This window comes from Oryctolagus cuniculus, chromosome 8 (genome assembly GCF_051225735.1).
Source record: "Oryctolagus cuniculus isolate XC-2025 breed Fujian yellow rabbit chromosome 8, ASM5122573v1, whole genome shotgun sequence".
Taxonomy (NCBI): Eukaryota; Metazoa; Chordata; class Mammalia; order Lagomorpha; family Leporidae; genus Oryctolagus; species Oryctolagus cuniculus.
Window position 1 is genome coordinate 91,852,317 of NC_142874.1, and position 15,917 is coordinate 91,868,233.

The following is a 15,917-nucleotide window of genomic DNA, read 5'->3' on the forward strand; positions in this document are numbered from 1 at the left end:
TGGGGAAGATATGTGGTTTCATAGAATTGTAGCTTCCATTCTTCAATTCCACAGGGAAATCAGGAACATAAACTGTACCATGGATGTTGTACAGCCAGGCACAAAGGAGCTGAACTTTGACTTTCATCATCACTCAGTCACTTAACAGGAGTTGTCTGAGGCAATGGAAGAGGGAGAAACCTCCCCAGGGTTCCCAGGTGGGCTCTTGCTGGCAGGGCAAAACTCTTAGAATCCTACAGATGCTGATAGCTGGCTGCCAAGAAGCAGGAGCTGGAGGTTGTGTGATCGGGACTGCTCAGTGTATTGTGGTGGAGTCACCAAGAGTATCTTGACCCAGGAAACACTTCAAACTCTAAGAAGTAATTATGGAGGCTTGCAATGTGGTACAGCAGGTTACACTACCACTCACAGTGCCAGCATCCCATGTTGTAACAACAGTTCTACTCCTAGCTGCTCCCTTTCTGATCCAGCTCCCTACTAATGTGCCTGGGAAGGAAGTGGAAGATAACCAAAATACTTGGGTCCCTGCCACCCATGTGAGAGATTTGGGTGGAGTTTCAAGCTCCTGGCTTCATCCTGACTCAGCCCTGGCTATTGTGGCCATTTAGGGAGCTAGCCAGAGGGTGGAAGATCTCTCATCCTCTCTCACTCTGTCTTTAATAAAGATAATATAAAAATACTAAAATTTTAAATAAAAGAGTGAATGTGGAAGAGGTGAGGCAAAGTTCTGGATGGGATATGACATTTGCAGCAGCAGTTTTCCCATTCCTCATACATATCATCAACCACTCCTAGGAATTTTCTCCTTTACCTTTGTAGCAATGGTGATTATACTCACTTTCCCTGGTTTTGGGCAGACACCTCTATCCCTTATGAATCAAGAGTATTTGGTGGTGTGGAAGGTAGGTTTGTCTAGCCATTCTGACAGTGGTCTCTGCTTTCTCTGGAGATCTCCCCTGCTCTCAGCATATGTCAATTCTGGACCTGGAGCACATTTAGGGGCATACCATATTTTTTGTAGTGATCTTTACCTACACATAGTTTGGCTTGTGGTTTCTTTTACTAAGCCTAAATTGTCTTCCTGGGATCCACTTGCTTTTAGTCCATTGAGGTTTCCGCTTTTGTTCTCTAGTTGAGTTACTGCTTTTCCTATTATCCTTATAGCTTCATATCAAAAGATTTAAGGGCAAGGAGAGAGTTTGCTGTTGTGTACAGTCTAGCATCCTGAACCACATCTTTATAAAATTTTAGCCAGCACTAAAGGATGCCTGGGAAGTTTTATCACCATTAGATGGCATTCATGTGAAAACACAATCTTTGCTCTTGGAATTGTTATAAAGGTTAACATATTCAGAGTTTATAGTGAAACGCTCTTTGGTAAAAGGATGTTTTCTAGTTAGCTTTCCATGTCTTTGTTTCAGCTTTGTGCTAGGTGCTGTCTCTCCTGCTATTGTTGTCCCTTCCATGCTGCTTCTGCAGGAAAACGGATATGGTGTTGAGAAAGGCATCCCAACCTTACTAGTAGCTGCAAGCAGCTTGGATGACATCCTGGCCATCACTGGATTCAACACATGCCTGAGCATAGTCTTCTCCTCAGGTATGCAGAAAATACAACTACATCATATCATTCATGACCTTTTTAGTCAGTTTTTTAAACAAGGTTTCTGGCTTTCCTTCTTAATTTACTACCAAGACTTTCCAATTTAACATCCTTTTATTTTTCATGGAAAGTCATTCTAGAATAGAGAATCAACTTAAATGGATCAAGAAACTAATGCTTAACAGAAATTATTCATTTTTAAAAACATGTGTTTCCAGCAGACTCATAGAATGGCAAATACCCTACACAGCACTCTGGCCTCTGAATCAGCCCTTAAGGCATTCAGATCTGGCTAAAAAGCCCATGAGAGTTTCACAGGCATGGAAAGCCAAGACACTGTGGCAAAAAATGACCTAAATGAAATATCTCTGTGAGTGAGATCCCAGTGGAAAGAATGGGCCAACAAAGAAGGAGGTACCTTTCTCTGAAGGGAGGAGAGAACTTCCACTTTGAATATGGCCTTGTCTAAATAAGATTGGAGTTTGTGAACTCAAGAGGCTTCCATAGCCTTGGTAGCTCATGTCAAGAGCCTCGGGTGATTACTGACGCCATAAATAAGAGTGTCAACTGTTAAATCAACAATAGGAGTCACTGTGCACCTACTCTCCATGTAGGACCTCTGTCATTAATGTGTTGTACTGTGCAAATTAACGGTAAATCTACTACTCAAAAAGTACTCTATACTTTGTGTGTCTGAGTAGGTGCTGTCTTTGAAATCTTTACTTAGTATATACTAAGTTGATCTTCCATATATAATTAAAAATGAATCTTGATGAAGAATGGGATGGGAGAGGGAGTGGCAGATAGGATGGTTGCGGGTGGGAGGGAGGTTATGGGTGAGGGGAAGCCGCTATAATTCAAAAGTTGTACTTTGGAAATTTATATTTATTAAATAAAAGTTGAGGCCGGCGCCACGGCTCACTAGGCTAATCCTCCGCCTTGCGGCACCAGCACACTGGGTTCTAGTCCCGGTCGGGGTGACGGATTCTGTCCCGGTTGCCCCTCTTCCAGGCCAGCTCTGTGCTGTGGCCAGGGAGTGCAGTGGAGGATGGCCCAAGTGCTTGGGCCCTGCACCCGCATGGGAGACCAGGAGAAGCACCTGGCTCCTGCCATCGGATCAGCGTGGTGCGCCGGCCGCAGCGTGCTGGCTGCGGCGGCCATTGGAGGGTGAACCAAAGACCTTTCTCTCTGTTTCTCTCACTGTCCACTCTGCCTGTCAAAAATAAATAAATAAAAGTTGAAAAAAAAAATGTGTTTCAATTAATTTGATAATCCATATTGTTATTCTTAATCTGCTTATGCTATTTTAGAATTTTATCATAATTTTCACTAGAAAACTTTAAGCACAGTATTATTAAATTTATTATTAATTTTTATTTAATTTTAATAGGTATTAAAATTACTACTGTTTAATATGTATTTTTAATTAATTTTAAAAATTTATTTGAAAAGCTGAGAGACAGACAGAGATCTCCCATCCACTGATTCATTCCCCTAAATGCTTGTAACAACCAGGGTTGGGCCATGCTATAGCCAGGACCCGGGAACACAATGCAGGTTTCCCCCATGGATGACAGGGATCCAGTGACTTGAGCTATCACTGCTGCCTCCCAGGGTGAGTGTTAGCAGGAAGTTGGAATCGGGAGCAGAGCTAGGACTTAAATCCACACATTTCAACATGAAATATAGTCATCTCAAGTGGCATCTTAACTACTGCATCAAATATCTACTCCAACAGATTTTTTTTTTAATTTTTTATTTTTTGACAGGCAGAGTGGACAGTGAGAGAGAGAGACAGAGAGAAAGGTCTTCCTTTGCCGTTGGTTCACCCTCCAATGGCCGCCGCAGCCAGCATGCTGCAGCCAGCGCACTGCGCTGATCCGATGGCAGGAGCCAGGTACTTATCTTGGTCTCCCATGGGGTGCAGGGCCCAAGTACTTGGGCCATCCTCCACTGCACTCCCTGGCCACAGCAGAGAGCTGGCCTGGAAGAGGGGCAACCGGGACAGAAACCGGCGCCCCGACCGGGACTAGAACCCGGTGTGCCGGCTCCGCAAGGTGGAGGATTAGCCTAGTGAGCCGCGGCGCCGGCCCCAACAGATATTTTTTAAAGGTACTTTGTACCATCCTAAAAAAGTAAGAGGTTGCTCTTTTATTAAGACAGTTTAAATATATAGCACCAGGACAACCATATGCTTTTTGGTAATTTGTGTGACAAGAGTCTTAACACCAGTTCTAATCTCGAAGATTATATCTGGCCTTGAATGGCACTACAGAAGTTGTAAAAGTAAACATTTCCACATTTGTTTTATATATATATACACACACACATATGTATACACATATATATATATATATACACATACAGGTACATAAACTTGCCATTTGTTCCTTATCCTCTTCAAAATTAGGTATTACTATTATTTTTACCATTGTGAATGTACTAAGTAGGATCTCTTTTTTTGCTAGTTAAGAATGGTATTAGTTCATCAAAAATTTTTCCATGGAAGAATGACAGAAAATTCATGCTTCAAGTAACCAGCCTAGAAATCACAGACAGCAATGTAAAGCTAGTGTACCAGATCAGACACAGAATGCTGCCAGTGCAGTGAGTGTACAGGAAGAATATGCAGCCACTACAAAAAGAGTCTGTGGCCTTGACAATAGAACAGTACCAGTGCACTGCATTGACATCCTAGAGGAACAGCAAATAGAACTACCAGAGAATTTGGAACCTGCAGAAAATAGTCATTCACAGGCACAGAGTTCCCAGCTATCTCACCAACTGTCTAATTGACGTGTGCATGTACCTTCCTCTTTAAGTCTAAAACATTGTAACACTAAGCCATTTTGAGACTCATGTGTAAATGGTATAGCCACATGCAGATATTTTATATTGCTTCCTGTCTCATAGCTCAGTCTGACAACTTGGGTTAGGCAAAAAAAAAAAAATCCTGTGGCTTTAGGTATCTTTAGTAAAAAGCTGAACAAACCCAAAATTTATTGCCATTTCTTTTTTATTATTATTTATTTATTTGACAGGTAGAGTTACAGACAGTGAGAGAGAGAGAGACAGAGAGAAAGGTCTTCTATCCGATGGTTCACTCCCCAAATGGCCGCAATGGCCAAAACTGCGCCGATGCAAAGCCAGGAGCTAGGTGCTTCTTCCTGGTCTCCCATGCAGGTGCAGGGGCCCAAGCACTTGGGCCATCCTCCGCTGCCCTCCTGGGCCTCAGCGGAGAGCTGGACTGGAAGAGGAGCAACCGGGACTAGAACCCAGTGCCCCTATGGGATGCTGGCGCCGCAAGCAGAGGATTAACCTAGTGAGCCATGGCGCCGGCCCCTTGCCATTTCTTAAGAAATAAACCATATAAAACAAAAGATAGCTGTCATGATTATTCAGTTTTGCCATAAAGCAAAGTAATTTTTATGTAAATATACTGAGTAAACACACAAACAAATATCCCTAACAAAATACTGTCAGACCAACTTGAACATGTCCCTAACCAGCTCCTGGAAAAGTACTGATAGTTGTGAGGTACAAATGACCACTAGAATTTGGCTATGCCCAGTTAGTGGGGATTTTTTAGTCAGGTTTGTACCAAAGATCCTTTACAGCTGAATTTGCCTGCTTTGCATTAATTCATACAACGTGTACCTTCTATGAAGAAATAGTAGATCTGTCATGATGAAATCAAAATAAAAAATAATTGAGAAGTACACAGGAAATTTGTCTTAAATATCTTTAAATTACATATGATATAAACTTATAGAATAAGAACTACCCTTGCCATTGTCTAAGTGTTAAATCAATAATGTATGAATTATCTGCAAGACTAGCAAGTGACTTGTTAATCATGTAACGCCTTGCTGGGGAGGGGACACTCAAATGTATGCTAAAGCAATTGTTTTCCCAGTGAGTTAAGGATTTCTGAGTGTTATTAAACTATAGTCTAAGTTGTAAAAGTAAGTTAAAAGAAGGAAGCAGAGGAAGGCTTTCTGGTGTATACATGCAAACATAAAACTTTTCCTTATCAGTAGTAGTTCCATCTATGTCCATTTTGTCCATGGTTAAGCACAATGGTTGATAAAAGATCAGAAACTGTATTCGTAAATAGAAACAGCATTCAAAAAAGAGAATTTCAATAACATTTCCTCCCATGCAACCACTCTATTTCAACGAAATAAACATGATAAAAATCTTAACTCAGATGTCTGTTTTTACACACTTACCTTAAAGTTCACATAAATTCTTCCCACAGCTGAGAAGAAAAGCATTCCTTTGTAGCAATTCCATAAAATAATTTCCAATTCACAAAACATCTATTAGTAAAACTAGCAGCTCTTATGGAGAGCCTTAACATTAATACTTGGCCCCTCTGAGGTATAAATGCTACCATATTTGCACTGAGTATACAGGTATGCCAGTACTCATCATGTCTGCATAAAATTGGGAATGATGTCATCCTGACTTATCATTTCTTTTTTTTTTTTATTTGACAGGTAGAATTATAGACAGTGAGAGAGAAAGACACAGAGAAAGGTCTTCCTTCCGTTGGTTCTCTCCCCAAGTGGCCACCACAGCTGGCGCTGCGCCAATCTGAAGCCAGGAGCCAGGTGCTTCTTCCTGGTCTCCCATGCAGGTGCAGGGGCCCAAGCATTTGAGCCATCCTCCACTGCCCTCCCGGGCCACAGCAGAGAGCTGGACTGGAAGAGAAGCAACTGGGACTAGAACTCAGTGCCCATGTGGGATGCCGGCACCACAGGCGGAAGATTAAGCAAGTGAGCCACAGTGCTGGCCCTTATCATTTCTTATAATAATAAAATTTAATTTTAGAGAAAAAGATATACTTGAGCCCAGTGAAACAGCAGAATTCTGAATTCCTAACCAATACAAATGCTTGTTACATTTAAAAAGTGTTTAACATTGCATATTGATTTTTAAAAAATGAACAGGGAGCCTATGTTATAGCACAGTGGTTTAAGCTACTGCCTGCAACACTGGAATCCCATATGAGCAGTGGTTCTAGTGTTGGCTGCTCCACTTCTGATAATGTACCTGAGAAAGCACTGGAAGATGGTCCAAAAATGCCTGGGCCTTGCTTCCCACATAGAAGATCTGGGTTAGGCCTGTCCCAGTCCTAGCCGTTACAACCATTTGGGAAGTGAACCAGCAGGAGGAAGATTTCTCTCACTCTCCATCACCCCTTCAATCTCTGTAACTCTGCCTTTCAAATAAATAAGTAAATATTTTAAAAATAAAATGAACAAGAAAAACACATAAATACTTAGATTCAACAGGATACCACAGAAGCATACAGTAATAAGTGTGAAATCAGTCAAGCTCTTCCAAAAGAGAAAATCCTTTTAAACTTCCAGCAAGTTTCTGTAAAAATAGTATACTTACAAGAAAAGTGAGAAAGGAGCACCTAGAATACCCGCAAGAAGCTTGCTGTACTATTCAGCACCACTGCCCCAACTTGGATAGCCAAAAAGAAACAAGAAGTCCATTGACAACAGTTCAATAATTTATTTTCCATCAATGCTGCCAGCTGAAGTTATCATTGTTACCAGAGACTAATAAAAAGTCTAGTGAAGATGCAAAGATAACTATGTTTCCTGTGAGAACAAGTGCTCAGGCTCCCCACTCAATCACATGTTCTCTGGAAAATATAATCAGAATTCCAAAAATGGAGACAACAATGCCTCTTATAAGAAATACTAGTTCCTTGCAAGCATTACTCATAGCATCTGTGTCATCCACCAGACTTCTTGCTACACATAATGGAATAAGTGAAACAATGCAGAAAAATAGAACAATGGGGCAACTATTGGTTGTATATTGGAAGGGCACATCCAAGCATCAAAAATACCATCCCAGTTGTTCATCCAAAGGAAAACTGATCAAAGCTTTGATGCCAGGCATGGAAGTGATGACACTCCTGTCTCCATGGCCCAAGGCAGCAGCAGCCAGACAGAAGTGAGAGCTCTTCAAATTAAGTACTTTGAGTACTAGTCGTGTTAAAAATGTTCATGTTTGTTGGCCATTGGCATTTTGGAGTGTTTTGGAAGTTGCTTTTTTTTTTTTGGTAGTCTTTTGCCAGTTTCTTATTGGTATGTTTATCTCTTTTTCTTTGTGATTTGTCAAGGTTCTGTATAAAATTAACAATAACTCTTTGTCTGTATTCTATAGTTTACCCACTTGTAATTTCCCTTTTAATTTTATCTCAATTTTTTAGATTCAGAAATTGTAAATATTTTTATTTCAATCTGACAGTCTTTTCTTCACGACTGGTATCAGTTATTCTTTCAAAAAATGATTTTTGTGTTCCTCTTCTATTGTGCCAGCTACTGTGCCAGACACTGAGGATAAAGAGTGAACAGTGATTCTAGCTACTACTGAATCCTTGCTTGATACTTTTTTTCAGTTTCATACATGTTCCCACTTATTTACAGGTATGGAAACTAAGGGTAATAGGTTAAGTAACTTACTTAAGGTTAAAGACCCAATGAATAGAGGCGCCAAGATGCAAATCTGACAGTCTGATCTCAGACCCACACATTTGACTACTGTTCTGATCTGGCTCCCTACACAGCATACAGACAAGACCAAGTGACTCAAGTTCTCAAGTTTACATTGAACCCATAATTACAAATACAATGAACATTACAGAGTATATATACCATGTGAACATGTTATAGGAAATGAAACCCAAGTGATGGAGCACCAAAGAAAGTGAAAAACCAAGCAAGTACATGCTTATAAAATCCTCTTCTGCCTCATGACACTAAACTGTCACTTAAAATTTTAAGGATGTTTAAAGTTTTATTTGTAAATTGGATCTTTATTTCATCTATATTTTGGAATATGGTAGGCGTCAGGATCTAATTTTATTTAATTTTTTGCCAATTATTAAGGCAGTACTTTCTACTTTGTTGTTGAATATTACATAGTTCTCAAATAATGGAAATGTGACTTTTATCCTGTTGAAATTCTTAAAATTACTAAGTTGATTGGTTTACTTTTCACAATTGTTTCTATCTACTAATTTTGGGTATAATTTGCACTTACTTTTCGAGTTCCTTGAGAAGTAATAAGTTGTTTATTTCAGAGCCTTCTGCTCTTTTGATGTAGGTGTTGATTGCTATAAACTTCCCTCTTACTATTGCTTTTGCTGTATCCCTTATATTTTGGTATTTTGTGTTGCATTTTTATTCATTTCAGGAAAACTTTTATTTCATTCTAAGTTTCTTCCTTGATTGTTCAGGAGTAAGTTGTTTAATTTCTATTATTTATGTAGTTGCCCAGGTGTTTCTTATTATTGATTTCTAGTTTTATTTTGATCAGAGAATATATTCTATGATTTCTAATCTTGTAAATTTGTTGAGACTTATTTTATGACTTACTATATGCTCTGTTCTGGAGAATGGTCCATGTTCTGTTGAGAAAAATTTGTATCTGAAGTTGTTGGATGGAATATGTTCTATAGATATCTGTTAGGTTCAATTGATCTAGCAATTTAACTTTGCTATTTCTTTGTTAATTTTGTCTGGATAATCTGTCCTTTGCTGAAAGTAGGGTGTTAAAGTTCCCTGATATTGTATTGGAGTATATCTCTCCCCCTTTAGATCTATTACATACAGATTAAATTAATTAATTAAATACAGATTTGGGTGCACTAATATTGGGTGCATATCTATTTGCGATTGTTATTTTTCTCTTGCTGGATTGAACTCTATATCATTGTATGATTTTCCTTGTCTGTCTATACTGCTTTTGGTTTAAAATCTATTTTTTCTTGAATAACTGTGGCAATTCCTGCTTTCCTTTGGATTCCATTTGCATGAAATACCTTATTCCATCCTTTACCTTTAAGTCTATGTGTGCCCTTTAAGGTTAAACGAGTTTCTTATAAGCAGCATATAATTGGGTGGGTTTTTTTAAATCTATTTGGTCACTCTGTCATTTAGTTGAAGAATTTGATCCATTTACTTTTAATGTGACTCTCAACAGGCGGTGGCCTTGCTGCTGCCATTTTGATAATTGTTTTCTAGTTTCACTGTTGTCCTTTCTTTCTCCCTTTCTTACAGTCTGTGTGTGTGTGTGTGTGCGCGCGCACGCACATGCATGCACGCATGCAAGTTATTTTCTCTAGTATTCTTTTAATTATTTTTTAAGTCTGTTATAGATTTTTACTTTTGTGATTACTGTGAGGCTTATCAAAAGCATGTTTGGTTACAACAAGCTATTGAGGAATTATAGCAAGATGACATTGATTATAAATATAGGAAAAAAAGAGATAACAAATGCTAAGAAAGAACTCTGTACCTGTACTTTGTTGTTCCCAACATTTTGAATTTTATGTCCCATATTTTCCTTTCTATTTTGTGTATTTCTTAGCATTTATATGTAACTATTTTTGTTGTCTTTGGTCTTCATACTAAAGATATGAATGCTTTACTGACCATGTTTACAATATTAGAGCATTCCAAATTTATATAGTTACTGTTACTGGAGTTTTCTACCTTCTGCTATCCTTTTTACTCATTAGTGTCTCTATCTTTCAGCTTGAAGAACTTGCTTTAGCATTTCTTGTTAGACAGGTCTGGGGGTAACAGAATTATCTTTGTATTTCTTTCTCTAGGGTTGACTGTTTTTCCCTCAGATCTTAAGCCTGGCTTTGCCAGTGTTCTTGGCTAGCAATTTTTGTCCCTAAGTACTGTGAAAATCTTATCACACTCCTTCTTGGCCCATAAGGTTTCTGGCAAATTGGGACCCCTGCATATGTTATTTTTTTCTCTTGTAGCTTAGATAATCTTCTCTTTATCTTTAAATGCAAAGAGTTTGATTATAATATGTCTTAGGTAGAGTTAGTTGGGTTGAATCTGACTCATCTCTGGCCTTCCTGTTCCTGAATAGTTGTATCTTTTCATTATTAACTCTTTGAATATGTCTTTTAACCCTTTGGCATTCTCAACTCTCTCCTGAACCTGAAAAACTCAGATATTTGCCCTTTTCATGCTTCCCCAAAGTTCCCATAAGCTTTTTGCAATCTACTTGATTATTTCTCTTTTCTGATCTAATTGTATGTTTTCAAAGAGACTGTCTTCAAGCCTACTGATTCATTCTTCCATTATGACTTATATGACATTTTTAATTATACTTAGTGTATTTTAATTACTCTCATATCTCTGTCAAGTCTTTCTTAGAGTATAATTGTTTCTCTGTGTTCACTTGAAATTTATTGAGTTCCCTTAAAACAGCTATTTTGAAATCTTCATCTATTCATTTGAAAATTCCAATTCCTAGATGATTGGCTTCTGGCATCTTATTTTGTTAGGTGATGTCATGGGTCCCTGGAAGTTCTTGACACTTTCTGGTGTACAACATCATCTGTGCATTGCAGGATTCATTAAATTAATCTTGCTTTATTTGTGGTTATCCTTCCAGAAATTCTAAGGAGTCTATTTATTTTCTCTGAGTCTGTGGACACTTCGGCAATTCCAGCACTAGATGGTATCCTGAGTCAAAGTTTGCCATAGATCAACTGTTAGTGTGTTCTGTATGTTTAGTCCCAAAATGTACCCCAAGATCAAATCTGTCCCAAATTCACAGTTTGCACATAATTCAGAATGAACTGGGAAAGTGTCTACAAAGGGGTGGTCTGGAGTAAGCATTAAGTCTAGCAGTTAAAGCGCTAAGTTGCTCCTATATTGGAGAACTTGGGTTTTATACCCAGCTCTAGCTCCTGAACCCAACTTCCTGCTAATGCAGACCCTGGAAGGCTGTAGTGATGGCTCAGGTAATTGGATTATTGTGACCCACATGGAAGACCTGAAATGAGTGAGTTCTTATATCCCAGCTTTGGGAGGCCTGCCCATTGTAGGTATTTGGTGTTTCCTTTTGTGGGGAGCAACTCGGACTAGACTAAGTTACTGGAATTAAGACTTATTCTGTGCATCTGCTCTCCCACAATATGGCGCTGGGAGAGAAGAAAACAGCTTCTACACAGCTGCCTCCAGTTCAGCCAATAAACTGTAGGACTTGCTCCTGATTGGAGGAGAGCAGCGTACTCGGCGTGTGGGCAGCCGAGTTGGGATTGGCGGAGGAGGACTATAAAGGAGGAGAGAGACGGCATGCACCAGGAACATCTAAGGGGAACACCTGTGCAGCCCCCGAGAGAGCCGGCCGGCGGTGTGCCACTCCCCTGCGGAAGTGGGGAATGTGGCCAGGGGGAACTGCCCTTCCACGGAGGTGGAAGGGATAGTAGCCAACCCGGGAAGAACCAGCAGCAAACCCGGGGAGGGCCGAGCAGACAGAAAGAACAGCGCAGGGTCCTGTGTCGTTCCTCCACGAAGAGGGGGAGCGACATAATGGTGCCGTGACTCGGATATGAAGCCTAGGCAGGGCTTAGTGTCGTTCCTCCACGAAGAGGGGGAGTGACACCTTTCTCGTGTGTGTGTGTGTATGTGTGTGTGTGTGTGTGTGTGAAATAATTTTTAAAACTGTTATAAATAAATATAAATTAATAAATAAATATAATTAATAAATATAAATATAAATTAATTTTTAAAACTGTTGTCCATTCCTACAAGTCCCTTCTTAGAGCAGAAGTAGGTCCAGATGCCTAATCCAGTGGTTACCAAAGCCCTGATGCTATGCCACACCTATATCCCACAGCCTACAAATGGGCTTGGAGTGGTACTTTAGCCAATCTTACTGTGGTCTGCCTGCTGTTGTAGTAGACTCATAGCCCAAGGCCACTCCTCTGAACCACTACCAGTGGTGCTGGCTACGATATAAAACTGATCAACTGGTGCCAGAGTACTCCATTTGACAGTAGAGCAGGTCCAGAGACTGACACTGGAACAAAGACTTCTAGAGTCTCCAACTCCAGACACTGTCCTGGGGCAAGGATTTTTAGGATCTGCTCACTATTGGATTTTACCAGCCTGACATTTAGACATAATATAGTCCTGTGGTTGTTTCCTTTCCAAGAAATCATTGCTAAATTCAAGATCATGGAGCTTTTCCCCATCTTCAATCTTTTGCAAGTGAATATATAGTTTTTCTACATCATTTGCAAAAGATACTGTCCAAGTATGAAGACACCTCAGAAATCTGAATATAGACCTACCATATGACCCAGCCATCCCACTCCTGGGAATTTACCCAAACCAAAAGAAATCAGCATATGAAAGAGTTGTCTATACCCTCATGTTCATTGCAGCACAGTTCACAATAGCTAAGATATGGAATTAACCCAGATATCTAATCATTGACACACACACATATTAAGGAGTACTACTCAGCTATTAAAAAAAAAAGAATGAAATCCTGTCTTGCAACAAAACAGATGCAACTGGAAACCATTATGCTTGGTGAAATAAGCCAGTCCCAAAGACAGATACCATGTGTTTTCCTTGATCTGAGATAGCTAATGGAGTACCTAAAATGTAATGTATTGGAGTGAAATGGACATTTTTAGATTCAGTGATTGATTGTATCTTCTGTTGAGGGACAGTGTTTTTTTTTTTTTTTTTCCATACTATTTGTTGAACTCTTTTACTTAGTGTAGGGTTAATTTTATGATCATTATATAAACTGAAAGTAGATCTTTATAAAAATTAAGAGTGGGAATGGAAGAGCGAGGAGGAAAAAAGATTGGAGTGTGGACAGAAGGGAGGGGAGGGTAGGAAGTGTCACTGTGTTCCTAAATCTGTATATATGAAATACATGAAACTTGTAAAACTTAAAATTTTTTAAAAGACACTATCAATTATGTGATCTTCATGCCTTATCAAAAATCATTTGGCCATTTATTGAGTGTTTATCTCAGGGCTTTATATTTTCTATTCCATTGTTCTATGTGTTTGTCTTTATGCCAGTGAATTACTGTTTTGATTACTGAAGTTTTAAAATCCAGTAATGTGAGGCCTCAGCTTTGTTTTTCTTTCTCAAGATTGTTTGGCTACTTGGGGGTCCTATGATATTCTGTGTGAATTTTAGGATTCTTTTTCCATTTCTGTTAAAAATATTAGAATTCTGATAGGGAAGGCATTGCATCTGTGGATTGCTGTGGGTAGTATGCCCATCTTAACAAAATTATGTCTTCCAGTCTATGAACATGAAATGTCTTTTCATTTATTTGTGTCTAATTTCTTTCATCAATGTTTTCTGGTTCAATATAGAACTCTTTTGCCTTCTTAGTTATATTTATTTATTGTTGATACTGAATTATTTTACAAATTTATCTTCTGATTTCTCATAATTAATGTATGAAACACAACCAATTTTAAGTGTTGATATGGTTTCCTGCCAGTTTGCTAATTTGTTTATTCTAATATTTTTGTGGAAATTTGGGGGTTTCGTACATATAAGATTCTGCCATCTGTGAAGAGAGTTAATTTTACTTTTTCCTTCCCAATTCTCAATGCCTTTCTATATTTTTCTTGTCTAATTTCTTTGGCTAGGACTTCCAGTACTTTGAGAATAGAAATGGTGAAAGCAGGCAACTTTGCCTTGTTCCTATTCTTAAACAAAAAGCTTTCAGCTTTTTACTACTGGTTATGATATTGGCTGTAGGGTTTTCATATAGGGAATTTATCATATTGAGGCAATTTGCTTCTATTTGCTGAGGTATTTATCATGAAAGGGTATTGGATTTGTCTAGTGCTTTTTCACATCGAATGAAATGATTGTGTGTTTTGTTTTTCTTCATTTAGTTAATGTGCTGTATTGCATCGAATAATTTTTAAATCCCTTTGAATTCCAAGGATGGATCTCACTTTTGTCATGGTGTATAATCCTTTAAATGTGCTGTTGAATTTGATTTGTTAGTATTGTTTTGAGGATTCCTGGATAATCATCAGGGATACGGTTAGAATGGCTTTCATACAGAAATCAACAAACAAATGCTGGCAGAAAAGGCACACTAATCCACTATTGGTGGGAATGTAAACTGGTAAAGTCACTGTGGAAGATAGTTTGGAGATACCTCAGAAATCTGAATATAGCCCTGTCATACGATCCAGCCATTCCATTCCTCAGAATTTACCCAAGGGAAATTAAGTTGGCAAATAAAAGAGCTATCTGCACCTCTATGTTTATTGCACCTCAATTCACAATAGCTAAGACATGGAATCATCCTAAATGCCTATCAGTAGAAGACTGGATAAAGAAATTATGGGATATGTACTCTATGGAATACTGCACAGTGGTAAAAAAATAATAAGACCCCATCATTTGCAACAAAATGGAGGAATCTGAAAAACATCATACTGAGTGAAATAAGGCAGTCCCAAAGGGACAAATATCATATGTTCTCCCTGATCTGTGACAACTAACTAAGCACCTAAAAGGAAACCTGTAGAAGTGAAACTGACACTATGAGAAGCAATTACTTGATCAGCCCTTGTCCTGGCTGTTGAAGAACAGCTTGCTATTTTATTCTTTTTAGCATTTTCTTTTTCTCCTTAATACCGTTGGTTGAACTCTTCAATTAACACAGAATTATTCTCAGGTGTTTAAATCCAATTGAAAATTGATCCCTATAAAAAATAAGAGTGGAAATAAGAGAGGGAGGAGATGTACAGTTTGGCATATGTTCCCACGGACTTAGACCTAAGGGTAAAGCTAAAAATTTTCCATAGGAATCCAAATTCCATTAAGTTGGCAAGGACTAATGCCATCTTACATGTCAAAGTGATCATATCGAGTGTGTAACTGATCATATAAATAAGATTAAGTGTCAAAGGGATCATATAAATAAGACCAAGTGTATTGTAATAACAATAGATAAAATTTGGGCCGGCGCCACGGCTCAATAGGCTAATCCTCTGCCTTACGGCGCCGGCACACCAGGTTCCAGTCCCCGTCAGGGTGCCAGATTCTGTCCTGGTTGCCCCTCTTCCAGGCCAGCTCTCTGCTGTGGCCAGGGAGTGCAGTGGAGGATGGCCCAAGTACTTGGGCCCTGCACCCCATGGGAGACTAGGAGAAGTACCTGGCTCCTGACATCGGATCAGCGCGGTGCGCAGGCTGCAGTGTGCTGGCCACGGCGGCCATTGGAGGGTGAACCAACGGCAAAGGAAGACCTTTCTCTCTGTCTCTCTCTCTCTCACTGTCCACTCTGCCTGTCAAAAAAAAAATAACAATAGATAAAATTTGAAAAGAGAGAATGATCCAACATGGGAAGCAGGCTACACAGCAGACTCATAGAATGACAAATGCCCTAAATAGCACTCTTATCTCAAAATCAGCCCTAAAGGCATTTGGATCTGTCTGAAAAGCCCAGGAGAGCAATTCAAACATGGAAAGA

General features: G+C 39.1%; 1 protein-coding gene and 1 pseudogene across 16 annotated transcripts in view; one reads left to right on the forward strand and one right to left on the reverse strand.

Moving 5' to 3' along the window:
• The window catches only part of SLC9B1 (solute carrier family 9 member B1), a 108,985-nt gene that overhangs the window by 73,239 nt on the left and 19,829 nt on the right, over positions 1-15,917 (forward strand). For 13 of the 16 annotated variants that reach the window (XR_016212358.1, XM_070047787.2, XM_089302996.1 and 10 more), the window contains one exon: positions 1,422-1,597. Coding sequence is in view for 15 of the 16 variants with exons in the window: in XM_070047787.2 (XP_069903888.1) it covers positions 1,422-1,597 (176 nt within the window). In the remaining variant the exon portion in view is untranslated. Of the gene's footprint in view, positions 1-1,421; positions 2,371-6,102; positions 6,344-8,195; positions 8,389-15,917 lie in introns of those variants that run through there. The other 3 variants (XM_089303007.1, XM_089303006.1, XM_089303005.1) reach the window with 3 other exon arrangements.
• On the reverse strand, positions 6,995-7,674 carry LOC127483224 (leptin receptor overlapping transcript-like 1 pseudogene; annotated as a pseudogene).